At 57.7% G+C, this 25,391-nt stretch overlaps 3 protein-coding genes and 1 non-coding gene across 4 annotated transcripts; 2 read left to right on the top strand and 2 right to left on the bottom strand.

The window, feature by feature from the left end:
* Positions 1–1,329: 1,329 nt before the first annotated feature.
* SLC27A4 (solute carrier family 27 member 4) lies at positions 1,330–11,492 on the bottom strand. The gene is made up of 13 exons (XM_032200251.1): positions 11,425–11,492; positions 8,741–8,907; positions 7,708–8,102; positions 6,898–7,056; positions 6,430–6,499; positions 6,225–6,316; positions 5,598–5,707; positions 5,005–5,214; positions 4,646–4,772; positions 4,329–4,466; positions 3,836–4,000; positions 3,247–3,393; positions 1,330–2,881 (listed from the first exon to the last, which is right to left on the bottom strand). Exons 2-13 carry the CDS (start codon positions 8,899–8,901, stop codon positions 2,724–2,726), a joined length of 1,932 nt encoding a protein of 643 aa, XP_032056142.1. The 5' UTR covers positions 8,902–8,907; positions 11,425–11,492; the 3' UTR covers positions 1,330–2,723.
* Positions 11,493–11,744: 252 nt separating this feature from the next.
* On the top strand, positions 11,745–11,836 carry TRNAR-UCU. The gene is given in 2 exon segments: positions 11,745–11,781; positions 11,801–11,836. It is a non-coding gene; the product is annotated as a tRNA-Arg (tRNA).
* A 2,091-nt stretch (positions 11,837–13,927) lies between these two features.
* On the bottom strand, positions 13,928–19,496 carry COQ4 (coenzyme Q4). Its single transcript, XM_032200469.1, has 7 exons — positions 19,427–19,496; positions 19,145–19,330; positions 18,626–18,722; positions 16,962–17,064; positions 16,493–16,622; positions 15,672–15,765; positions 13,928–15,244 (listed from the first exon to the last, which is right to left on the bottom strand). Exons 1-7 carry the CDS (start codon positions 19,488–19,490, stop codon positions 15,082–15,084), a joined length of 837 nt encoding a protein of 278 aa, XP_032056360.1. The 5' UTR covers positions 19,491–19,496; the 3' UTR covers positions 13,928–15,081.
* A 53-nt stretch (positions 19,497–19,549) lies between these two features.
* TRUB2 (TruB pseudouridine synthase family member 2) lies at positions 19,550–23,695 on the top strand. Its single transcript, XM_032200588.1, has 8 exons — positions 19,550–19,689; positions 19,805–19,930; positions 20,007–20,081; positions 20,423–20,484; positions 20,794–20,875; positions 21,461–21,533; positions 21,993–22,129; positions 22,747–23,695. Exons 1-8 carry the CDS (start codon positions 19,593–19,595, stop codon positions 23,040–23,042), a joined length of 948 nt encoding a protein of 315 aa, XP_032056479.1. The 5' UTR covers positions 19,550–19,592; the 3' UTR covers positions 23,043–23,695.
* Positions 23,696–25,391: the final 1,696 nt, after the last annotated feature.

The following is a 25,391-nucleotide window of genomic DNA, read 5'->3' as shown; positions in this document are numbered from 1 at the left end:
AACTTGTCTTACTTGCAAATAAATAATTGCCATACTTCCATAAGCTTCCAGTGGTATTTGTATTTATGTGTGTTGGACATGCAGTGCTCCTGACTGAAGTTTGCTTATTTGTTTTCACCTGTAACTTTCTCTCAGAAACAGGGACTGCACCTTCCTCCCAGTCCCTTTTCCTGCCTGAGAGCAGCTTTGCACGCACAGCAGCATGGCTGTTTCTTCCAGGAAAGGAGAAAAAGTGCTCCCACCTCTTCCCGTACCACTTCAAACCATTCATTTCCAGCCAACAGCCCCCAAGCCTGCCTTGAGGGAGGTCAGCCTCTCATTTGATCTCTGTAGCAGCGGGCTCCTCAGAGCAGGCTGTTGTTCAGCAGTGGTCTGGAGCTTGGGGTAGCCCTGCTGCAGCTGCAGTTTCCTCCAGGCAGAGCCCAGGGTGCTGTGGATGCCCATTAGGCCCAGACCTAACGCAACCATCTGCATCCAAAGCTTCCTCCCCAGGCCAGGCAGAAGCTGCCTGGGCCCCAGCATAGATAACTCACCCCCAGCCCCAACCCGCCACCTCCCTGGGGGCTGAGACCCAGCCTAAAGAGCCCCCCCCCCCGATGTGAGATGTTTGCTGTGCCCAGCCTGCCCTCCACCGGCAGGCTGAGAGAGGAACAGGGTCCAAAAGTGGGACCTGAGCACCTGCAGAGCTGACAGGCAGTGCTGCACTGCTGTCCCTACAGCAACTGCCAGCAGCCTCCTAAATATTACCCCTCCCCAGGGCTGGATGGAGAAGGTCTGGAAGGAAGATTAAGCTATGGAAGGGGATTAAGCAGGGCAAATGTGGGGAGAGGAACAAGCAGGGAGTGGAAACACAGCATGAGATAGAAAGAGGAGCCAAACATGCCAAGGTAGAGGAGGAGGACTGGTCCAGGACATACTGGGAACAGGTCTGGGAAAGAGGAGGAGCGGATGAAGGGACCTGGGGAGGGTCTCACCAAGGTTTTCACACAGACACTGAACCCAGCAGCAAAGGGCTTGCTGTCCCCTGCCCTGAAATGAGCTCAAGCCTGCACAGGAAGGTTGCACTCTGGGGTGACAGCTCCCGCTTCCCAAACCAGCAGTCCCCTGCTCCCACACACTGCAGGACTGCACAAGCAAGAGGTAGGACACTCGAGCATAGCCCATACTCGCATTTAATTGTGAGGACAGGACAGACTGGGGCAGGCAGGTACGTTGGTGTGGAAACACAGCTAGAAGAGCAGACACACCCTGCCCTTGCAAGAGGCAGATGTCATTTTGAGGAGTAATCCTGCTGAAAGCATAAAAACAAACCGTAAAAAAAAAAAAAAAAAAAAAAAAAAAAAGAATTAACCCCAACCCCAAGTTTTCTCAGGAATGGACATTTCTGCATGGTCTCCGAGTACTGGAATCAGACATTGCTGCTGAGGCTGCATCACATCAGACACAACACAAGGAATTCACATAGCACAAGTCAGGTGTTTAACATGGACATTTCAGTTCAGAGGCCTGTCTCCTGCAGTGGAAATGGGGAGAGCTCCTGGAGGAAGGGATGCAGAGCACACGAAGTCAGGCTGTCACAGAGACAACCTTCTGGAGAACTTTCTCCTCTCTAGGCAAGTTGCCTCCTGTGTTCGCGGCACAGGCATCGCAGCAGGAAAGCCCCTCGAGTTGTTCTGTGATCCCAAAGTGCTGAGTATGTCAAAGCAAAGGCAAACCAGACCCTTCATTCCCACTTGTCCACCTGCTTTCTGCAAGGAAGAAGGTGCACAAAACAAAGCTGCATCCATGAAAGGTGGAAGTAAGAGACCCAGAGAAGTGTCCACAAGATAGCAGGGGTCGCTCATGTCCTTCACCATGGAGCAAGGCCACAAGGACATACACGGCTGCGCCCAAGCTGGAAGAGGAGGATCAGTCCCAGACGAGCGTCTCACCTCCCTGCGAGAGAAAAGGGCTCTCCAAGAGAGGACAGGTCTGGGACGCCCCTCCCTCTACTGCACAAACCCGGGACACATTCAAAAGTACAGACAATAAATTAAGATTGGAAAAAAACAAAGTCAGCATGTATAATATATATCTATATATGTATATAATATAATGTGCGTGTGATTGTGAAAAATAGAAATGTCATCCCCAGAAGAGAGCAAGGCATGGTGGAAACACATCCCTTTCCCTCTCCTGAGCCCAGCACTACCCTGCTCCCCTGATTCACAGCAAAAACACGACACCAGCGGGCCACGCAGGGTAGGGGATGCGCCTGGCACCCAGCTTCCCTCTGGCAGTTGGGGCCCTGCGCCAAGGAGGAGCTGGCTGCGTGGTGGAGGAGTGGGGAAAGAGCCCAGCACTGGTCCCTTCACGGCCTTCACAAGGAAGGGTTGCTGCAGGCAGGGAAAGGGAGGGAAAGACAGGAAAAGCAAAATGGAATGGCAAGGACACCCCACTCCTCCTCGACTGGCCGGGGCCCTGCCCCTCCCATGGCACAGGACCGCCACCGCTGTACCAAGTAGAAAATAAAGCCATAATGAGTCTATGCTTTGGTATGTAACCATCCCCCTCCCCTCAGTCCCCCCTGCATTCCCCCAACCCCTTATCTGTAAAACTCGTTAAATAAAATCTCTAGCGTGCCTTTATACCGCTCCTTGAACCTTTTTCCCCCCCCCCAGTGCCTGCCCTGCCCTCTCTCCCCCAGCAGGATTTGGGGAGGTGCCTTGCTGGATCCCCACTGGTTACAGCTTCTGCTGTCCCGACTGGATCCTGCTGAACGCCTCCTGGTCCAGGGGCAGGTAGCGGCCTTGCCTGCAGTCCAGGAAGTACAACTTGTCCTTCACGAGCGAGGGGTCAAAGCCCTGCTTACGCAGCTCCATCTTCTGGAATTTGTAGGTGCCTGTCACGGGGAAAAGAAGAGGGAGCGAGGGGTTGTAGGGTCCCACACTCCTGCCAGGCTGCACCGTGCCTTGCTGCCAAACCTCAAAGCAAACCGCAGGGTGGACAGCTTTGTGCAGGGCAGTCTCAGCAGCAGCCACCCCCCCGAGGCACCCCAGTGCCAGCTGCCACCCCCAGCCTCATCCTCACACTGCCCCAAGCCCCCAAACCAGCAGAGGAGCTGGTGAGGCGAAGGACTCCCTGGAACTGGTGTGCTCCATCCCAGTGCTGACCCTGCTGCAGATCAGCACCCCGCAGACAACACCGTGCCCCCCCCGTGTGCTCCCCCAGCTGCGTGCCCTGTAGAGAGCACACGCTGCAGCTCACTTGTCTTGGAGACTTCGTGCAGGACCCGGAGGAAGACGGGCCGCGCGTACAGCGGCAGGGCCTTCTTCAGCTCGCTGGCAAAGGTCTCCAAATCACAGGAGTTGTCTGGGTCGGCGATGGCTGCCATTCCTGCCTTCCCTTCAATACCTGAGAGGCACAAAAGAAGGGTGAGTGCCTGAGCGCACCGTCCCTGCGGTGTCACTTCTGTCTGCCCCACATCAGCGAGGGCTCTGGCACAGGCCCTGCTTGGTATCGAGTCGCTGACATGTCCTGCTGTGTCACCACCCTGCAGCTAAGGCTGCCAGCGACACCCCGCGGCCATGGTCACCTCCTCCCAGAGGAGGCACGTGTAGCTGTCCAGGAAGGACACGGGGTCCCTTCCAAAGCAGCCAGAACCAGGCCAAACCTCAGCCTGAGGGAGGGAACCCTCTGGTTCCTGATAGTCACATCCCCAGTGGCTTCTTCCAAGGAGCCTCAATCCAGCCTCTTGCAAAAGGAGGCATCAATCTGGACAAGCAGGACACCCTCACATATTTAATTACCACAGGCCTGCGTGCCTCCACTGATCGTCCTCTCCCCTGTAAGTTACCTGGGATCTCCACCCCATAAACAACAACGTCTGTCAGATTGAGGATGCGGCTCAGGGTCCCCTCCACCTCCGTAGTGGAGACGTTCTCCCCCTTCCAGCGGAATGTGTCTCCAGTGCGGTCCCGAAAGTACATGTAGCCATATTTATCCATCACCAGGACATCCCCTAAAATAGAGAGGAATTGGGGGGGGGAAAAAAGAGGTGTCAGAGGGGCTAGGTATTTCCCCAGAGCACCTCAGGGTAGTGCCACTATGCTGGGACAGTCCCCACGCCCACCCAAATACTCAGAGCCATAAAATAGTTTGGGTTGGAAGGGATCTTAAAGATCATCCCGTTCCAACCCCCCTGCCATGGGCGGGGACACCTCCCACTAGACCGGGTTGCTCGAAGCCCCCTCCAACATGGCCTTAAACACCTCCAGGAATGGTGTCTCCACAGCTTCTTTGAGCAAACTCTTTGTTCTTGGCAGACACAAGGGCCCCGCTCGCCTCACCTGTGAGATAGGCAGCGTCCCCTTTTGTAAACACGTCCCTGGCGATTTTCTTGTTGGTGGCTGACTGGTTCAGGTAGCCATCAAAGTGCTGCAAGGGGTTGCTCTTGACAATGCGGCCCACCAGCTGCCCCGGCTCCCCTGCAGAGAGAAGGGGTGAATCAGGGAAGCGACCACCCATGGCCAAGAAAAGACAGGAGGTTTAACAGGATCGGTGTGGTTTAACCATTGAGGGACTCGATCCTAGCTAAATTATCAAGAATTACACCACGAAAGATTCACACGGGGCTGAGGAGACACATCCCTGTGGTTGCCCTTACCTGGCTGGCAGCGGATGCAGACACCATCAGGCCCCCGGATCAGCTCCATGGTGTCCTCGTCCACTTTCACCAGGCCGATGGGGTACACCCCCGGCAGGATCCTGCTGTTGAAGCCGCAGGACCCAACCTAGGACAGAAGGCACTCAGAGCTACGGGTAGCAGGGACGTCTCTCCTGCCCCAAGCCCACAGAACACATACATCCAGCACACCAGGGAGCTGGCACCACACAAACACAGCCAAAACCCTGCAGGCAGATGTTGACGCGTCCCAAACCAGAACCAAACAGCCCTGCTGGGTTTCAAACCCTGCCAGGTTTGCACGCTCTGGGGCAGGGGGAAGGTGGCAGGGCCTTACTTACGTTGTTGTCGAAGTTTCCCAGGCTGCAGTTGCACTCGGTGGCCCCGTAGAACTCGGCCACCTGGGCGATGCCGAAGCGGGCCATGAACTCCTGCCAGATGGAAGCCCGCAGCCCGTTGCCCAGCGCCATGCGCACCCGGTGCTGCCGCTCCACCTCCTGGTAGGGCTGGTTCAGCAGGTAGCGGCAGATCTCCCCGATGTACTGCACGATCTAGAGGGGCAGACAGAGGGGAAGGACACATCAGGACCCTGCACCAGGCCCTGGGGTACACAGGGGCTCGTCAGGGCAGGTAGGAATGGAACGACATGCGTGGAGTCCCCTAAAGAGGTTGTGCTAAATCCAGGAGTCTTGCTGGCTTGTCCCCTGCCTGCCCACCCCTATAAAACCTATCCAAAACCTTCTGGCTAACGCTGGAGTACCTGAAGGACTTGGAAACGTGGAGTGGTAACTAGAGGGGGGAAGGATGCAGCTCAGGACGGACAGGCAGGACTAGTCCAGGGCTCCCCTCGCAGCAGCCGGGCTCGCCCCGGCTCAACACGGATCCCCAGGCTCCTGTCCCCAGTCCCACCCAGCCCCCTGCCTCGTGGCCTCACCGTGCAGTTGTACTTGACGCAGTCCTCCCAGAAGTGCGAGGCCGAGAACTTCTTGCGGATGACGATGGTCATGCCCTGCAGCAAGCACTGCCCGATCCCCACGATGTTCCCTGCGGAGAGGCAGCCAGGGAAGCCCTCAGTCCCCACACAGCTCCCACCCAGGCAGGGCAAGGCGCACGCCACGTGCTGGCCCACAGCAGGCGGGCGTTCATCTGGCCAAAAAGTGACCCTGGGTGCTGGGGAGGAGGCAGGGGGCAGCACGACAGCGACACCGGGGGCAGCGCTTTGTGCCCAGCTATCCTACATCTCAGCGAGTGAGGTGGGCACTGCTTCTGCTTCCTCGTGACTTCTCACGTGGGGCAGCGACACAATGCAGCTATTCCAAAGCCAGGCTAAGAGCTGGGAGAGCTGCCCACCCACACACACACACTCGCCCACTCCAAAGGTCAGCGGGATCGATTCCTTGCTCTCAGATAAAGAGAAAAGCCTCGCGTCAGACGCCGCCAGCAGCAGCCAGCTCCTCTTTGAGGCAGAGATCGGGGCTGCCCCAGCCCCCAGCCTGAGCCCTGGGCTTGGCGGAGGGGAAGGGGAGTCCAGACAAGCAGGGCTGCAGGGGGCACGCGTTACCTGCAGCGTGGTACAGCGGGAGGCAGTCGTACATCACGTCATCGGGCCTCATCCGAAAACCGTAGAAAACCAGGCTGGACATGCGGAAGTACCTGGGGTGGGAGAACCGAGGGGCACCTCAGCAGCAGGGCCAGGGGCTTGGTGCCAGCGGGGCAGAGCTTGGCTCCCACCCTTCCCTCCCCACAGCCCCTGCCCGCTGCCTCACCTGCAGTTCACCACGATGGCAGCCTTGGGCATCCCCGTGGTGCCGGAGGTGTAGATGTAGAAGAGTTTATCTGGGGAGCAATGAGGACACAGGGTCAGGTACCCGGTACCACTGCAACCAGTCTAGCAGCTGGCTGAAGCAGGAGGAGGGGACGAGTCAAATTGTGCACTCTGCTCATGCCAGTTGAGCCAAAATTTGGTTATGTGACAGCACCAAGAGCGTGCTGGGTTCACCCCTGGCAGGATCAGGCCTGCTGGACACACTGAGGGCACAACGTGACACTGCTCCACACACAGCTGGGCTTCAGGCACTGCAGTAAGACCCTGCTCAAGTACCCCGGGCCCTGCTGCAGCTGCCTGCCCTCAGCATCCTGAGGGGACATTCTTGCTGGTGTTGTAACCAGCTGAAAACACCAGAAACTCATAAAAACGCCACCCTGAACCTGGCTCCCCAGAGCTGACCACGTACCGAGGAAGCCCTTGTCGGGGGGGGTTGGTTGGTGCCGCTGGGCCATCTGCAAGAGGGGGTCCAGGTGCTTTGCACCAGAAAGTGCAGCCTCGGGGCTTCCTTCCCCTGACCAGTAGAGATGGATGGACTTCTCCAGGGAGGCCTGGACTTCCTGCATAGCTGAGAAAGTCAGGGAGAGAGGTGGAGAAAGAGAATCGAGGTGGTGAGTACAGCACCGAGACACCCAGCCCCCGCAGACGGTCTCAGGAAGGCAGTGCCCCAGGTTGCTGAGCACAACGAGGGTGCTGCTAAGTCCCAAAAGGCCCGAGAGCCCTCCCAGGCAGATGTTGTTCTCATGTTTAACAGATGCCGGGGCCGCAGCCCAGGCTCCTTCAGAGACTTGAAGATCCTGTTCTCCGCCTCTCCCTAGCCAAAACCTCCTGGGTGCCAAGAGGTCTGTTGACACCGCAGCCTCGGGGGTGTGGGCTGAAACACGAGGAGCTGGAGCCGAGGCGCTGCGGGGATGTGGCTACCAGCCACGGAGAGCAAGGGGAGGCTCATCCCTCGCAGCACGACAGGCCTGGCCCAGCCCAACCCAGGGCTCCACGCAGGGAAAGGACCCGAGGGGCACCCGGAGCACGAGGCAGGATCCTCACACCCACACGGGCCTGACTGGGAGCCGGGTGGTGCACGGGACCTGCCCATGGCCAAAGGGACCGAGGTGAGGGGAGGGACGGACACCAATTCCTTGATAACTCAGCTGCTGGAATTTGGAAGAGACCGTGCTGTATTTCCTGCAGGAAATGAACACTAAACCCACAGACCCCTCACCTTCCATCATCTCCACCCCAAAAATCACCGCCTTGGAGCTGGAGATGGTGATGCAGTGCAGCAAGGCCTCCATGCGCAGGTTGGAATTCACCAGGGCCGTCTCCACCCCGATCTTGGCCAAGCCGAGCCACAGCCCCACGTACTGATTGCGGGACTCCATGAACAGAGCCACCACGTCACCCGAGCGGAAGCCTTGGCCGTAGAAGAAATTGGCCACTTGGTTGGAGTACTCATCCAGCTGCCGGAAAGTCCAGCTCTCGCCGGTGCCTTGGAAGATCAGCGCTGTCTTCTCCGGGTACTTGCTGGCGGTTTGCTGGAAGATCTTGGCGATCGTGTTCTTCTCCTTCACGTGCCTCCACACCTGCCACTTCACCCGCAGCAGGACCAGCCCCGTGCTGCCAAAAAGAAGGGGAGCAGGAGGGAAGCTGCTCAGTGAGCCCTGCAGAAAGACTTCCTACAAAGCTGGCAGAGCACAGAGGCCTTGCATGGAGCTGCAGGAGCCCAGCGCTGCTCAAGGCCTTACTCTAGGCCAGCAGCAGCTCTGGATGCTTCCCCAAAACAGCGTGGCCATAGGCAGAAGCCCTCTGCAAAAGCCAGGAGGCCAAGGACAGAGGTGCTGTGGAAGGCTGCAGACAGGGATGTCCCCCTTAAAGCGGCACCTTGGAGCCTCGGGGGCTCTCCAAGAGGTGCCACCACTCCCCACCAGCCACATTTTTGCCAGGACCTGGCACTGCCTGGTACCAGCCGACCCTGCCCAGGCTCCTAGTGCCGTGCCAGCAGTTTTAGGGACAGAATGAAGTACAAGGACAAGGTCAGCCACTAGATTTCAGAGCTCAGCTGAAATCTATCTTTCCCGGGAAAACTTTGACCGAGAGTTTGGAGCCATCCGGGCGCGGCAGAGGGAATCTAAGGAAGTGCCAGGGAGATCTGCGGGCTGGGTGCCAGCAGAAAGCCAGAGCTGTGCAGGGAGCCGGGGGCTGCGCTCACACAGCCCAGTACAAAACAGCTGGGCCGCCCCAGCCAGGACACCTACGTGACATCCCTTCGTACTGTCTTGATGAATATGAGGAAGAAGTCCCATCCCCCGGATCCCAGGTAGAAGACGAAGAGCGCGGGGATGGCCTGGGCCCAGGACAGCTCCAGGCTGACCCTGAAGAACAGCAGCAGTGCTGCGAAGGCTGCCAGACGCAGCATCGTGGCCTGCAGGGAGAGAGAAACCACAGAGATCGACCCACGCACCCCGGAGACGGCAAACCCACGGGCAGGGGCTGCATTAGCAGCCCCCAAAGCCCCCCCAGCATCACTGCTGCTCCTCGCAGCGAGGATGTAACGCAGCAGGCCAGATCTCCTGCAGGTGTAACGTTACCAGAGCCTGGCCACGGGCGCCAGGTAAGCCCCTGGCACAGCACAGCTCTGCTTAGTGCTCGCCAAAAGCCTGGCTGTTCCTAGTGGGGAGCCCCAGCCAGGGACACAGACCCATCCCAGCAGCATTAGATGCAGGATAACGTCACTGCATGGATTTGGAAGTGTTGTTGTGCAGCAGACTCCGTATAGATTTTAGAAGGCACCAAGGCAAGGCCAGGCAGGGTGAGCTCAGCTCTCACCCCAGCCCAGCTCCAAATCCCTCCCCGCGACCCCGCTGTCCCCACAGCATCAATTCCCCGATACGCCTGGCTCCAGGACAGCCGCCGTGAGTGCCGGAGAGCTCAGCTTCACCAGCTCCCCAGCACAGCTCGGGCAGGAACAGGAAACTCCGTCCTTTAAGCTCTGCTTGTGTTTGTAAACTCTGCTGTCAGTGGGCAGCTTCCTGGCCTGGCGCTGCTGGAGACGCGGCCGAGCGGCCGGGGGGCCACGAGGCTGGGCGCGGGGCAGAAGCAGAAGGGCTGCTCCTGCCTCCAGACACACAGGGACCCCGTCCCCATGCCCCGTGGGCTGTCACTGCTGTTCCTGCCCCAACCAGCAAGCAGCTCCTCCGTCCCCATCCCAAACACCCCCCCCACGCAGCTCCAGGACCCGGCAGCGATCGCAGTTTAGCAAAGGCTCTTTTCAGGTAGCGGCATCGGGCAGAGGAAAGAGACAGTGGCACGACCCCAGGGGCTGCGAGATAAAACGGGTCCTTCCTGGCACGGAGCATGGGCCACAGAGGAAGGAAACCTTCGTGTAATTTCCCTTTCCCTCTTGAAAATGAATGCGCTGCTCCAAAGCTGGCAGCCGCGGGTGGCTCTGCCACAGCGCACGGAGCTGGGAGCCACGCTACAACCCCAGGGCTGCCCCATGCGGGACAGACAACACGAGATGGAGGAGCCGAGGCCGTGCCACACGGTCACCGTGCCCTGGCACGTCACACTGCCTGCCTGCAGCCCAGCAGGAGCGGGTTGGGATGTAGCAGAGCCCAGGGTGCTGCTCCCAGCTGTGAGGATGGCCCCCAGCACGCAGAAACCCAGCCCAAACCTCCCCGCTCACATCCAAGCTCTCCCAACAAACATCTCCCATGCTCGAGGCCCCACACCGCAGTCCCTCAGCCCTTCAGCAGGGCAGCACCCGCTGTATTTCCCCCCCCAGGAACCTCTTTGCTCAGTTTAACGGGGACATTCCCGGATCACCACCAACCCCCTGCGCCTCGGCCAAAGACCTGAGCCCTCAGCTCCACGGGGCAGGGAAATCCAGGCGGGGGGCACACTGCGTGGGCTGCACGGCATTGCAGCGCCCACGTGAAGGCGAGGCAGGCCCAGGCAGGCGCCTCTTATCCGCTGCTCTCATCTCTCCTGCACGCCGAGCACACGGTGCCCCCGTGCCTGCAGCCGGGAGGGGGACACAGCAGGGCTGGGGGGTCCTTATGGGTTCAGCTCCTGTCCAGCCGAGCCAGCACACGGAAATTCGGAGCTGTCTGTAGCTCCGCAGGAGGGTGGCGTGATGGAAAACGCCGGGATTTGTCACCCGGGCATGGAAAGCCGAGGAGAGCTGGGGAAAGGGCTCTGCTGCCGTGGGGTGGGGGCAGGCAGCGGGACCCCAGGTGCCGCAGCTTCCCCCAGCCCTGCCAAAACCCCACACGGGGCTGGAGCTCCCCGTGGGCAATGCCCCGGGTGGGTGGCATCTCCGGGGGGGCCACAGCTCTGTGAGGGACCCCGCTGACCACCACCCCCCTCCTCCACGAGGAGCCGGCCTTCACCAACAATTTTGGGTTGAAAAAGGGCCGGTTCAGCCCAGCGGAGGGGCACGGAGGCCGTGACCGTGGGCAGCAGCAGCTCCTCCCCGGTGCCCCGGCTGGGGGGGGCCGGGCTGAGGACCGACCCCCCCGGGGCCCAGCCCCAACCCCAAACAACCGCAGAGGCCCGGAGGCTCCCCGGGACCCTCCCCCGGTCCCCCCTGATCCCCCCCTGTCCCCCCCGGTCCCCCCGGTTCCCCGGGATGGGGTCACCGGGACCCCCCCTCCCTCCCCAGCCCCTCGCTGCCGCAGTCCCCGCCCGGCCCCTCACCTCCTCCCCGCCCTCCCCGCTCCCCGTTCTCCCCATTTCCCCCCCCCCTCGCTACCGGCAGCGCCTCCCCGGTGCCCAAAACGACCGATTTCTCCCCAAAACGACCCCAAGCCCCCTCCAGCCCCCCGGAGGGGGGACACCGGCGGGGCGGGGCAGGGCTCCCGTTCCCATACCCGTACCCGGAGCTGCACCGGGGACACCGTAAGGGAAGGAAGAGGGGAAGGGGGGGCCCGGCTCTTACCGGGCTGCGGCGCTCTCCGGTGCGGCCCGGCCACCTGCACCGCCACCGGGAGCCGGAGCGGGGCCGGGAGCGGGGCCCGCCCGCCGCTGCGGCACGGCCCGAGGGGCCCGCCGGGAGTTGTAGTCCCGCCCGGCACCGCCCTCCCCGCGGTCGCCGCCGCGGTTACGGGGCTGGCGCTGCCCCCGGGGGCTGCTCCGGGAAAATGGGATCGGGAACGGGACCGGGAACGGGACCGGGGGCTGCGGGGGGAGGTGGGGGGGGAAGGGGAGGGAGGAGGGGAAGGAAGGGAAAAGGCAGCGAGGGCGGCGGGGCAGTCCGACGGCTCTGTGGCGCAATGGATAGCGCATTGGACTTCTAGCGCGGCGTGACGGGAGTCATTCAAAGGTTGTGGGTTCGAGTCCCACCAGAGTCGTATTTTGCCCCCACCCGGGAAAAGGAGGCTCCGGGCTCACGGTGACACCGCGGGGAGCCCCCTCCTCACACCCGGGTGCAGCGGGAAGGGGAACGCGGCTGTGGCTGAGAAAATAAAGGGGGGGCTCTGATTTTTAATGTCTCGGTTGCAGCGAGGGGAGGGAGCAGGCAGAAAGCGTGGGGCAGCCCTCACAGCCTCCTCCCAGCCCCACACCTCAGGGCTCTGGCCCTGCTGAAGCCCCTTTGGGTTTGGGGGACACAGCGGGGGGCGCACGGTGGGGTTCAGCCCCCTTTTTGCCCCCCAACCTCCTCCTCTCTCCCCGAGGAGCCGCCTGCGCCAGCGGTGCTGCTGTCAGCGCCAGCAGCCGGACAGATGTGGGCCGGATGCCGGAGGACGAGGCTATTGCAGGCCTGGAGGTGGATCCCCGTGTTTGTGCCGTGGCTTTATCTCCCATCCGGGATGAAAATCTTCCTCTCCATGTCCGGACGTAACAACAAACCACCCTGACGCTTCAGAGCAAGCAGCAAACCGGCAGCAGGCACTACTGCGGGGTTCCTGGCGTGTTTCTGATTCCGTCATCACCCCTTATAAAAAAAATAAATAACCAAGAACCCACACAACAAAACCCTCCAGCACGGTGATGTGGCAAAACCAGGAGGCTGCCAGGCGAAGCCGCCTGACTGCCTCGAAACCGGGCAGGCCGCTGCCCCACAGGCCGGCCTACAGGGCCAGGCTGAGTTTGGGGCTGTGGGGTGTCGAGCTGAGGGCACCGCATGTCCCTTGGCACCAGCTGTGCCACTGCTATTGGGAACTGTGTGGGAATGAGCCAGAGAAGGAGATTTTGGGGGCACGGCCCTTCCCTTGGCTTAATAAACATGCACCAGTTGGGGGGGCAGCATGCGGTTCAGCAGCAGTGTCACCTCAGTGCCAGGTGTTGGTATTTGGGGTACAGTGTCCCCAAACAGCCAGGCAGCCCCCCGCTGGTGGTGATAGCAGAGCTGCCACTTGTCTGCAGCAAACACAACCTGAAAACCACACGTTTTTGTATGGTTTGTGCCTGGCCTGCCAAAACCCTCCCCACTTACCCCCTGCCTCTATTTGTACAGATAGGAAAAGCAATGGTAAAGGCCAGCAGGAGCCACAGTGGCACTTAAGTGATGCGGCTGAACAGATGCAGTTTAAAATTATATTACGTGCTATTTGTGCAGCCCTGGCACCGGCCCAGCAGGCGACCCGCAGCCCGGCGCTGTGTGAGCATGGCGGGCAGGCCTCTGGCGTCCGACCTGCAGCCAAATGTTCCTCAGGAGCATCAGCTCCTGCATTTCTTGGTCACTGCTCTCGGCTTTCTGGATGAGGTGAATCTCCCCTGCCCTTCAGTTTAACTGCCTTGAAGCCCCAACATGTTTCTGATACGGAAAAGCATGTTTCTGGGTACGGTTTTAGGGCTAATTGCTCCTATCACCTTGACCAGTACGATACGACAGCTCCCACTCACTCTGTATGTTTATAAAATATCTTTTATTATCTGCTTAAAATAGGACTACAAAATCTGGGAGAGTATTTTGTAAATTACAAGAAACCAGCTCAGAATTAGGACTTAGCCTTTTTGTTAGGGACAGGAACTCCCTCCCCTGCAGGACGGCAGCATGGGTACACCCGGGGGCAGCGGCACCCACATGTCCCCTTTGCCCAGTGCTGGGGCCGACTCAGGGCCATGTCCTGCAGGTGATGCTGTGGGATCCCAGCCCTCTGCCCTGCTGCTTCCAGCGGCTGCAGCCCATGTGCTGGTGTTAGCATGGACTTCAGAGGGGCCTTGTCAGAGCCAGGGTTGAAAATGGGGAGTTGCAATGGAAATCAAACCTATTCCACATGTGCAAATCCCAGCTGCAATGAGGCTGCTCCAGGAATGGGATGGGGGATTCGCAGAGCTGTGTGGCAGCCCCAGCCCACAGCCCACTTTGTGCTCCTGTCCCCCTGGGGATGCATGCCCGGCCTCTTGCCTTTGCCACCATCACAGACAAAGAATGAGAGACCCACGTCAGATCTCCCCATCAGACGGGGAGGGTGAGTGGAAGGACAGGGATAATGAACCACGGGCTGCACCACAGACTTTATTAAGCGAGAAGGAATTTCAACAGCAAGCCTCCACGTACAAAGACCCACCTGCCTTGTGGCTCTCTGCCGTAGCATTTCACAGCTCTGCAATCCAGCCACTGGCAGTCTGGGTGGCTGTTTAATTAAGCCACACAGCAATCAGCTCCCAGACAGCCCAGCACAAACCACCCCAACAGCCTCTGTTCCTGCTCTCCCAGGATTCAGTCCCTTATTCCCAATCACGCCATTTCCTTGTCTAAGAGGGGTACAACTCCTACTGAAAGCCCAGTACAATCGTGCAGATTTCACATTTTTGATGGGGAGGGACTACAGGGAGACCAGTGGCCGCCTGGGATCTCTCCAGCAGCAGATCCAGCAGGGGTTACATCCAGAGCTATTTCCCTGCCTGCTTCTAGAGAGGAAAGAGGAGCCGGGCTGAGCCACCCTGCCCCGGGCCACAGCACACTGCACCAGGACACCGATGTTCTCCCTGCGTGCCAGGGCGTGAGCCGTGTCTGAAAGAGCTTGAGCACTGCTGAGCTGCTCCCAGGGGCACAAAGCACTCACGGTGTGGTAACACAGCCCGTATTGATCCATCGGGGGAGCAGAGCTGGGCACCAGCATGGCTCTGGCTGCTGTACACCCCAAACCTGCCCCTGGGCTGCTCTGCAAATCACAGGTTTAGCTCCGACCCAGCACTAACATACGGCTTTAAACCTCAGGGAGGGAGGATTTACCTGATTTACCTGTGCAGCATTAGAGCTGCAGAGCACCAAAGTGGTGGTTTGCTATGCTGGCTCTGTTCCCTTCCCATCCCAGCATTTCAGAGCATCAGTTCCAGAGTGCTGCTGCCAGCGGGACCTGAGCAGCCAAACTCAGCTGGCAAAAGCACAGCAGGACTTGCCAACTCCCCACCAAATTACAAACGGCACAAAGGGTCAAGTTTTGTCATGGCAGGGGCAGATGCAGCGTGGCCTCTACCAACAGGAGAGTGCCAGCTCTTGTCAGGAGAAAACTCAGGCCCTGGGACAGGGCCGGCTGGTGGCAGAGCCACACGGGGCTCACATGGCAGGAGGAGATGGAGTGCTGCAAGGGAGCGGCTGCTGTCTGCCAACGGGGGATCCCCCGTCCCCTCCCTGTAGCTTGAACTCTCACACTCTCACAGCTGGGGGTGGGAGGATGCCAATTTCCTCCCGCAGGGACTCCACGCTCTGCTCCCAGCGCTGCTCGTAGTAGACATTCAGGATACAGCTGGCATTGCGCCCGCTCCGAATCGCCCAGGGAACCAGCTCCGTAGCCAGGACCTGCAGTTTTCTGGAACAAAGCACGCAGAAGATGTTCATTTTGATTTTCTCCTCCAAGTCCCTGTTGCAGGCAGATGCAAACCCTGTGCCCCTCCACCCTTCTAGCGTTCCTCTTGCTTATCTCACAGGGGAAACTCAGGCACCGAAGAGGACAGCGAGCTGGGAGGGTTACAGTCAGCAGCAAACCTGAGACCAGAACTCAGGTTAACATGCAACCCCGTACTGTGCTGGGCCACCAAAACAGCAGTGTTGGGGCAGGGAGCAGCACTGTAAGGGTCCTGCTGGCTCCAAACATCAGCATCCAGGCTGGGCCCTGCTCCTCCTGCCTGGTGTGCTGGGGAAAGAAGATGCTGGCAGCACACGGGAGAGTCTGGGCTGGAAAACATCACCAAGGCTGGCACGTCCCCAAGGGCAGAGCCTCCCTCATCGGTGCCTACCGTGCGTTGAGACGGACGGGGCCGAAGGCTGCTCCCAGGATGCACATTGGCAGCCCGGTCTGGACGGCTTCGAACCATTTCACCACGACCTCGCCTGCGAGGAAGGAAGGCGGCAGTGAGCAGGCAGGGAGCAGGCGGGGAGCAGGCGGGGAGCACGATCCCATGCCAGGACAAGTCCCCTCCTGCGTTACCCACCAGGGACAGCCCAGCAGCCGTCCCCGGGAGAGCAGCACGGGGCCATCAGAGTCCCAGCAGCTTGGGAAAAGCCCCCCAGCAGGCTGGGTTCCTGCAGATCCTTAGCAAGGAGATGCTAAACCAGGATTCCCCGCACGGCTCTCCCTGTCTCTCAGCATGGGAAAGCCCATTCCCAACCCCGGTCCCGTCTCAGCCAAAGCCTAAGAGACCTGAAATGCCGGTTCCCACGGGCTCATCAGCCAGGCTCAGCTTGTGACATGCCACTGAGTCAGACACAAAATGAGGGCAAAGGACACGGGGATACACGGCTGGGGAACAACCAGGAACCCCCGGCTCTTCTGCCTGCGTGCAGAGCTTGTGACACCGCGCTCCCTCGGGGCTGCACAAACACCCACCCACCAGCAGTGCATCGCCCTGCAGGGTGACAGAGGGTGCACGTCCCATGCTTTCTTGGCTTCCTGTTGCAGGACAGCGATGCTGCAAACCTCCCCGCATGCCTCTCTGGGCTGAAGGATCGGGGAATCTGACCAGTCTGGCCCCGTTTGGTTCCTGGGAGCGGCCGGTGGCTGCACACCATCCCCGGGGTTTGCTGGGCAGCTCAGACCGCCGAGCCCAGGGCTGCTCACCCAGCATGTTGGTGGGCATGCCCAGGAGGGTGTGCATCAGGTCGTGAACCTCCCGGTACCGCTGGATCACATACGCCAGCTCTTCGTCATCCACAAACTTGGCTGGCATGCGGGTGTCCGGAGAAACCTTCTGTCAAGGCAAAGGGAAATGTTCAGCCCCTCCAGAGCTCAGGCTTCAGGTCTCAGTCATTAATCAGCGACATGAGTTCCCCGTCAGCACGTCTCCCCCCTCCTAATGATGTGGCTGTCATTGACACAGACAAAAACCACACAGCACCCGTGACGTACCCAGCATCACGCAACACCCTGCGCCACATCCCAGCCTCGCAGATCCCACTAATCCCCTTCATTTCCTGAGGGTGCCCTACAGGTTTTTTCCACGGCTCTAATCTCCCTCTAAAGCTCATCTGTGGCTCTCGGCACAGGCTGCCAAGAGACCTATTAGCACCCTCTTAACCCCCACACTCACATTATCCTCCAAAAACCGGACGTATTCGCGGCCCAGCGTGCCGTCGGGCAGCCCCCGCAGCCGCTCCATGTCCAGGGTGGAGAGGCGGATGCGAGGCCGCTCCCTGAAAGGGAAACACAAGTCAGCGAGCCTCGCCGTGAAACCCCCACAGCTGGGGGGCCGGAGAAATGGGGACCTGGAGCCCCCCACCCCAGCTACTGCCCTCCAGGAGCATCTTTCTTGCATGGACCCTGACTGCTGGCCCCATCCCTCGTCGTGCTGGGTCACATCATTGCTGAAGGGCTCGACCCAAAGCCTTGGCACTAGGAGCTCCCGTCTTGCTCCCCTCCAGCAATTTTAGTCAGAAGAACCTCGGTCTGCTCCTCACCGAGCCGCCGCCGTGCTGCGTGCTGACTGGCAGCCAGGCCCAGGAGCAGATCTCCTCAGTGCCCCTGCAAAGCAGCCAGGACTTCAAAGCAACAGCCCCAGATAGGGGAGGGAATTTGTCCTAAACGCAGGTTTAGTTTCTTTCCTGCTCGGGCTTTCATCGCCAGCCACGTGGCAGCCATGCACGGAAAGGTCTCCTTGTCCAGGTTGCTGGCAAACAGGCCCTGGGACTAAACAAAAACCTTTTATTTCCATGCAAAGGACGATTTCTTCTCATGACAAAAGCCTCGCAGTGGATCCAGAAACTGCTTAGCTCCTGGAGTGGAGGCGCCAGGGAGATAAGCAGGACCTGCAGCAGCTTTACCCTGGCTGCAGACGCTTCCTTGTAAATCTGGTGTCAAAGGGACCTCATCAGCTTGAAAAAAAAATACTCGCATGCACAAATCTGGCTGCTACAAATCCCTGCTGCAGCAGCAGGGCAAGGAATGGGTGGGATCGTCCCTCCTCAGCCCTCGGTGTCTGTGCTGTGCCCTCGCTCTGGGCAGTTTCCCCGGGGCTCAGCCCCTGCTCCCGGGGCTCTGCGTGCTTTGCTGGGTGGATGTGCAGAGCCCCAGGCAGGATCAGGCTCTGCACAAACACACGACACGAGGCAGCCTTCCCCAGCCCCTTCATGGAACAACACCCAACTGGCAGGCGTGATGAATAACGAGAAGTGGAGAGAAGGAAAGCAAACGAGCAGTAAGATCGTGGTTAATAAGAGACTTATTAAGTCCCTCCTGCTCCTGAGCCTTGTCCTCGATGAGTCCCTGTAGACACGGAAGCAAAAGCGATCAAGTCTTGTCTAGGAAGACAAGAGGCCTCGTTTCACAGCTTAGGGAAATGCCGTGGGCGCCTGGAAAGGAGTACGGAGGTGCCCAAGGAGAAGGCAAACCAGGGGAGATGAAGCCTCCAACGCAAGGAGACGCAGCAGCAGGCACAGGGGAGAAAACCCACCGTGTCCGTGGATCTCATCGCAGCTGGGACAGACAGCAGCTGCCAGTGACAGCAGCGAAGCAGAACAGACAGCAGAGCTGAAACAGGGCCCAGGGGCTTCTGTGCTGCTGCCCCCGGCCCTGCCACAGGCTGCTGCCTCAAAATCATTCAGAATAAAGCAAAATCAGCAACCCGGGGGCTGGGAGCTGAGGAACGGGGTCGGCGGTGAGCTCCCTCCTCACCCCAACCTGCTGCGGGGAGAGGTGGAAGGACAGACGGACAGACAGATGAGGGACAGGGATGGATGCGGATGCGGAGGGACGCACTGGAGGATGCGGTAACCTTCGGGGTGGTGTCTCATCTTGTCCCGCAGGCTCGGCAGGGCCAGGCAGCCCGTGGTCTCCCCGAGGACTGCCACCATGTCTGCAAGAGAGAGTGGGCGGTGAGGCGTGGGCAGTGGGTGCATGTGCACTCGGTTTGGTGCCCCCCGGCCCCCCTCGGGGGGCAGGTGAGGAAACTGGGGAACGATCCCCGTGGCCAGGATCAGGCGGGGAGCTTGTGGCAAAGAAAATCCCTGCTCGGCGAGGATCTTCGGCCTCGGGGCTGCTCCTCCTCACTGCCAGCTGGGAGCGGGATGGGGCTGGGGGCACCGCAGGGGCTGGCAGGAGACCGCTGGGGGTGGTGGGGACCCCTCGCCCCCTCCCACAACCCTGCGCTTGTGCCTTTCTGGGCCAGGAGAAGGAACACAGCCCCACTGCATCACCCAGGGGACGGGGGGCTCGGGATGGGCTTTGCAGGGTTACCGGGGGTCGTAGGCAGGGGGACCCCCCCCGGGGCCACCTTACCGTGCCTGTAGGGATCCCGCAGTGCCGCCAGCGCCGAGCCGGCAGCCAGCAGCGCCTTCTGCAGCGGGCTGGTGGGGATGTGGCCGGGGTACAGCGGGAAGCCCCCCTCCGCCTCCATCATCACCTCCTCCTCCTCCTCCTCATCTTCCTCCTCCCGGGGCCTGCCGCGGCTCAGCCCGGCTCTGCCTGCGGACAGCGGCGGGGCTCAGAGCCCGGCGGGGCCTCCCCGGGCTCTCGGTGGGTAACGGGGCAGGAGGGAGGGGAGGGCGAGGGGGCTCTTACCTGGACCCCCGGGGGTCGCCCGCAGCAGCGGGACCCCCAGGACCGCAGCCGCCCGGCGCAGCATGCCGAGTCCCCCGCCCCGGAAGCAAGCGGCGGGGCGGAGCGGGTGGCACGGCCCGGAACGGCTCGGTACAGCTCGGTACAGCTCGGTACAGCTCGGCACGGCATGGCGAGCATCCCCGCCGGGCTTTTCGCCGTCTACAAGCCCCCGGGGGTGTCGTGGTGCCGCGTCCGGGACGCGGTGCGGGCGCGGCTGCTGCGCGGTGAGCTTGGAGAGGGTGGGGGGGGGGTTGCGCGGGGCACCGGGATCCTCTCTGGGGGTCCTCGGTTTTTATCCTCCTTCCTCACTCCCCCCGGGACCTTTCCGTGTTTTGGCAGAGCTGAACGAGGCCCCGGAGCCCCCCCCGAGGCAGCGCATCCGCTTCCTACCCGCAGCCCCCGGTGCCGGTGGGGAGCCGGGCTTGGTGCCCGCATGGGTGCCGGTGCTGGCCGAGCACCCCCTCGGTAAGGGTCTGGGGTCGGGGTTGGGGGTGCCTGGAGGGTGGCAGGGCCGTCCTGATGCTGCTTCTTCCCTTGGCAGTCCGAGGCCCCCGGTTCAGGCAGCTGAAGGTTGGCGCTGGTCACCGGCTGGACGTGAAGGCCTCCGGAGTCTTCGGTGGGTCCCTGCCCGCTGCGAGGGCACGGGGAGGGCAGGCGGTGAGGGATGGGGTGCTGCGGGGCTGAACGGCCGTGCCTGGCTGCCCAGGGGGAAATAAAAGTGCTTAAACATGAGAAAAATGGGTTGTGGGGTGCTGGGAGCGCTGGGATGTTCTGAGACACCGAGCTCTGCTGTGTGACACCGGTAGTTATGCCCCGTAGTCCTGCCGTGTTCCTCAGGCACAGCTTTTGAGGAGACGTGGCCCTGTCTGGAGGGGAAGGAAAGCATCACTGATCGTGCAGTGCTGCCTAAATGCAGGTGTGGGTGACTAACGGGTGCCCCTCTCTCCTGTGTTTCAGTGCTTGGCGTGGGCCACGGGAACAAGCTGCTCACAGATCGCTACCACTGCCACCTGACCAAGGTAGGTGTGGGCCCTGACTGGGCTCACAACACCCCAGTGCAATGCCACGGCTGACCCCTGCCCAGTGCCCCCCGCTGGCCTCGTGGCAGAATCTGAGTCTCAAACCCAGCGACACTTCTCAGAGCTTTTCTGGGTCCAGAATTTCATCCTTCATGTGTGTATCCACGTGTGGCCTATGTGTAGAGGACACAGGAGTCTTTTTGTCCAACATCGTAGCAGCTCGCACTTTCTGCCGGCTGCACAGTGCAGTATTGCTACTCCATTGCTCACTCTTTCCTTGATAAATCACGCTCCTTGCTCTCCTTGAAGGTTTACACCGTCGGTGGGCTGTTTGGGAAAGCTACTGAGGACTTCTCGGACACCGGGAAGCTAGTAGAGAAGGCGACATTTGGTAAGGAACTGAGCTAACACGTGGAAAAAAACAACAAAACAAATAGCATTCCCACTGAATCCAAGCAGGTAACTTACACAGTGATAAAAGGTATGCCCTAAATGCTTTCTGGTCTGTGTTTATGCATGCAGCCCACGTGTTGCAGGTGTCTTAGTCCCCCTGTGCTGAATCCAACTGCAATAAATACAAGGCCAGGCTGAGTCCTGAGCACAGTGGTTGCTGTGGGTGGAGTGAGACCCAGACCTCTCCATAAATCATGCCTAGAGATAGCGGTTGGAAGCTTCTGCTGAATGAGGCTCCTCAAACACTTGATAGGAGGAACTGGAGCCAACATCTTGAAATCAATTAAGAGAAATGATTCTTCCTTTGCAGAGCAGTGCTGTGCTGCTTGGTGCATTAGCATGGTACAGCGAGTAGAGTTGGCTCTGCCCTGCTAAAGCCACCTCTCAGCGGCTCTCATCAGCCCATTTAGATGCAACTGCTTGCCAAAGGGATGGTAATACCCTGATGGCACATTTCAGACTGCTGTCTTTCCAGTTTCTGGATGGATAATTGAGACTTTTGTTTCTACCTTAATATTTGCAGATCATATCACAAGGGAGAAGCTGGAACGGATTCTTGCTGTCATTCAAGGAACGAATCACAAGGCCCTGCTGCTGTACGTATCCAGTGGGGAAATGCAGCTGCCCTGGTATGACTGCCATTTGCTGATCTTTAAAAGAAATGAGGTGACTTTGTTTACCACAATCAAAGCCTTTAAAGGTTGGAGTGCTAAACAAGAACAGACAGAAGTTACTTGGAGTGCTCTGCACTCTGGTTGGAGGCAGCAGCTAAGTGTGCCTTTTGTGTTCTGAAATCTCCAGCTATTTTAGGACCTATTAGCTACAGCTGGACCTACAAAAATATCTTCTAGACGTGACCAAGCACCTCCCTCCTAAACTGTGCAACACTACTGACAGTACACATAGCATAGCATTAAAATTATGCAAAAACTTGATGCATAGGCAGGTTTAATAATAACAAGTGCAGCTCTGCTTTAACTGGGAGCGGGTATATTTTGAATCCCACTGAAGAGAAGTACTCAGTGTCTGCTCTGCTCCTTTTTTTCCTTTTCCAGGCATTCTAACATTGATATGAAAACACAGGAGGCCTATGAGCTGGCTGTCAATGGTTTGATTCGCCCCATGGGAAAGAGCCCACCGATAATCACAGCAATCCGGTGCCTCCAGTTTGCGCTTCCAGAATTCCAGCTAGGTAGGACTGGTACAAACTGCACTGGGGAAGTCTGAGCATATATCATGGCAAAAATATTGGCAAAATTCAGTTTCTTGTTAGTAACAATGCAGAATGAATTGGTGGGAACTCTTATATCAACTAGCAATCACTGTAGAGATGCATGATTTGTAGCTTCCAAAATCAAAAGGATCTTAGACTGAGGCAAGACATCTTGTAAAGCAAATACCTGTGGGACAAAGTTCTTCCTTTAACCAGTATTTTAGTGTAACGCAGCTCAGGGGACGTGGGAGGGTGTTTAAGCATGGTTTGCTTTTCTGCAGTTTGTCTCCTATTCCTCACACATCATTTGTCTCTTATTACAAAGGTCCCCCTTCTTATCCACTTTAAAATAGCTAAACCTCTGTACGATTCTTCTGAATCCGTGGGTTTGTTTTCTAAAATACTCATTTCTGGAGGACCCAGGACATCCTGCAGTATTCCAGAAAATCATAATCTACCTGTACTGTATGTTAAATAGTCTATTCTACTGAATTATTTCTTTCAGCATAAGTGTGAGGGTCATCTGTGTTTACAGACAAGGTCTGAGCTTGTGCCATCTCTTGGCCTGTTCTTAAAGAATCTCTCTGACCTTCTAGAAATCCACTGCGTGCACGAGACTCAGCAGTACCTCCGAAAAATTGTTCACGAGATCGGTCTGGAGCTGAAATCATGTGCTGTGTGCACCCAAGTGCGAAGAATACGCGATGGTGTTTTCACACTGGACGACGCTCTCCTGAGAACGCAGTGGAACCTGCAGAGCATACGGAACGCAATTTCGGACTGTCAGCTTAAAGTGAGAGAGGAGTTGGAGAAAACGCTGGGCCATCAGGATAAAAGCGTTCCTAAGATGGCTGCTGAGGTGGCCCACGAACACCACAAGCAATCTCTGTAGCACAATAACGTCGCTGCACGCTGACAGAATGATGGACAGCAGAAAGAAGGAGGTTAATTGCAGTTCACTTCCACCCTTTCCTTGAGATGACTTTAATCAGAGAGGCATTTTTTCATTGACAGGCTGTATCTTTTTTTTATTAAGCATTGCAAACAGTTCATTAACAGGAGTTAGCTGTGCCAAAATTCCTGTTGACTTCAGGATTATTAGGTTGCCAGGGGATAGAGAAACCCATTCCCAAATTGTTGAGCAGCAGGAAATACAGATAGCATCTTACAGAGCCGTATTCCCTTGATTGCACAGATCTGTTTGTTCCTTGCAACCAGCAGCATAACTTATCTACTGCACAAATTTTTATTTTCCCCCATGTTCTCATAGCAGGAGTGTTTTCCTTACATCAGCCCCACTTTCAGACACACAAGAGCCCAAAATCAGATTAGGAGGCAGTGAAGGAGAAAACACAGCTTACTTGAAGCAACACAGGGAAATGGCTAGAACACGGAGTAGGCGTGTGTGGTGGGGAAAGGGGCTTGTAGAGAACTGATACAAAGATGATTTAAAGATAAGAATAAAACTGAGAGCGACCCCAGGGGAAAGAGACTGTTACAGGGTGCAATACTTACAAAGAACACTGATTCATTAAAAAAAGTGTTGTTTTTTTTTTTTTTTTTTTTTTTTTTAGTACCGAGGGTATTCAGGGGTCTGTGGTATCCTGCCCTTTAGCAGCTGCCTGCAGACAGCGTGTACTGCTCTTCCATGAAACGAAGTTCTGTAATACCAGTTGTTTTCTATTAGCTCATTAGACGTGGACTGGACTTAGCAGAAATAAACTTTGTAAGTTTAAATGAAAATTCTGAAGACATACTTGCCGTTACAACCTGCAGTGTTTTCCCAGCTACATATCTGAACTACAGACTTGTGTATTTCCAGATTTATAAACCTTATTGAGCAATAGAAGGTATTTGTTCCTCTGCTGGATTTGGGTAAAGGTGAGCATGTTTTACCCTCGAGGTAGCCCTGAAAGCATAAGGAGCAACTCTGGGAGGAGCGCTAAGAGGGACTGTGGGGAAGCACCCAAGTAGAGTCCAGGCCTGAAGCATCCCTGAAGTCCTTAACTCAAACCCTGGACTCTTCCCATTGTTCTGGCTCTCCCTGCACTGCAACTAGCAGCCAAGGCAGCCGTGGAGCACAGCTGCCACCCCGTGGCACGTTCCTGTGCCTGCTGCAGACTCAACAAGGGCAGTTTGCTCTTAGCTGGCTGGGTTTGTGTGCGTTCATCCATCGTGGACAATGGACGGAGATCAGGACACCTTCCACTGACGGCTGTCTTGTGCTGACTGAAGCGTAAACCATCCCTGCAGAAGCGTGAGTCTCGGAGCTGGCAGAACGCCGGCACAGCTACAGCTGCACCAGCGTTCCTAGAACTGCACGAAGTAGCCAAATTTAGGCCGTACAGTCACCCTCAGTCCCAGCACCTGACATTGAAACATTCACGCTCTCAACACAATTTTGCATTTCAGGACACCGCTCGCTTTCAGTGACTGCATTTAGAAGTGAGCTCAGGGAATTCTGCCCCCAGCCGTTACTGTCACGCTGCCTCCACTGAGTCCCCAAACAAGATCTGAATAATAGATCTCAAAGTTGTCTTAGAACGCATTTTCAGGATTTGTTCCCCAGTTCATTTCATGCTTCCCAGGCTCTTAAAGTGAATTGCTGAGAGATGTGAGAGCTGCTTTATTCAGATTGGGTAGTTCAATACAACTTCACATTTTACTGTAGGAACGATACAAAAATCTCTAGGTACCTGAGTGGTTAAGTACAAAAATACAAACCACTCAAACTTCTCCAGATCCAATCCTCAAAAGCAAAACAAAACCAAACATCTTCAACCCTCTGCCCTCCCTGTTTCTGAGGATTTCTCTTTTCCTTCAAAGCAGCCATTCCATTGCACATTTGTATGCCCTCACTTCTATCCATTCAGCAGTAGCTCTTCCACCTGCAGATCAGCATATCCAAATTGACCCTGGATGCTGAAGAGAGGCAAAGGCTTGATGGGAATAGCCTGCATCAACCTTGCATTACATTTCCAATAAAAAAATAAAAACAGTGGTGATTGGGTAGCATACAAAAACAAATTTATCCAAAAGTCCGCATCTCCAACGCCCCTTTCCACTAGCAGGAACCAGCTGAGAGATTAATAATTTGACATTCCAAAGCCTCTTAGAACAAGGCTGTTGACAGCACTCCTAAAAGTTTGCAAACACACATCTGAGACAGCCTCCTGCTGGATCTAAACAGGAATGACAGCACAAAACGGGCCGGTAACAGTCATTGCAGGATATGGCAGTC

Source organism: Aythya fuligula, chromosome 19, assembly GCF_009819795.1.
Source record: "Aythya fuligula isolate bAytFul2 chromosome 19, bAytFul2.pri, whole genome shotgun sequence".
Taxonomy (NCBI): domain Eukaryota; kingdom Metazoa; phylum Chordata; class Aves; order Anseriformes; family Anatidae; genus Aythya; species Aythya fuligula.
Note: the sequence above shows the minus strand (reverse complement) of the source record. Positions and strands in the feature narration are given on the sequence as shown.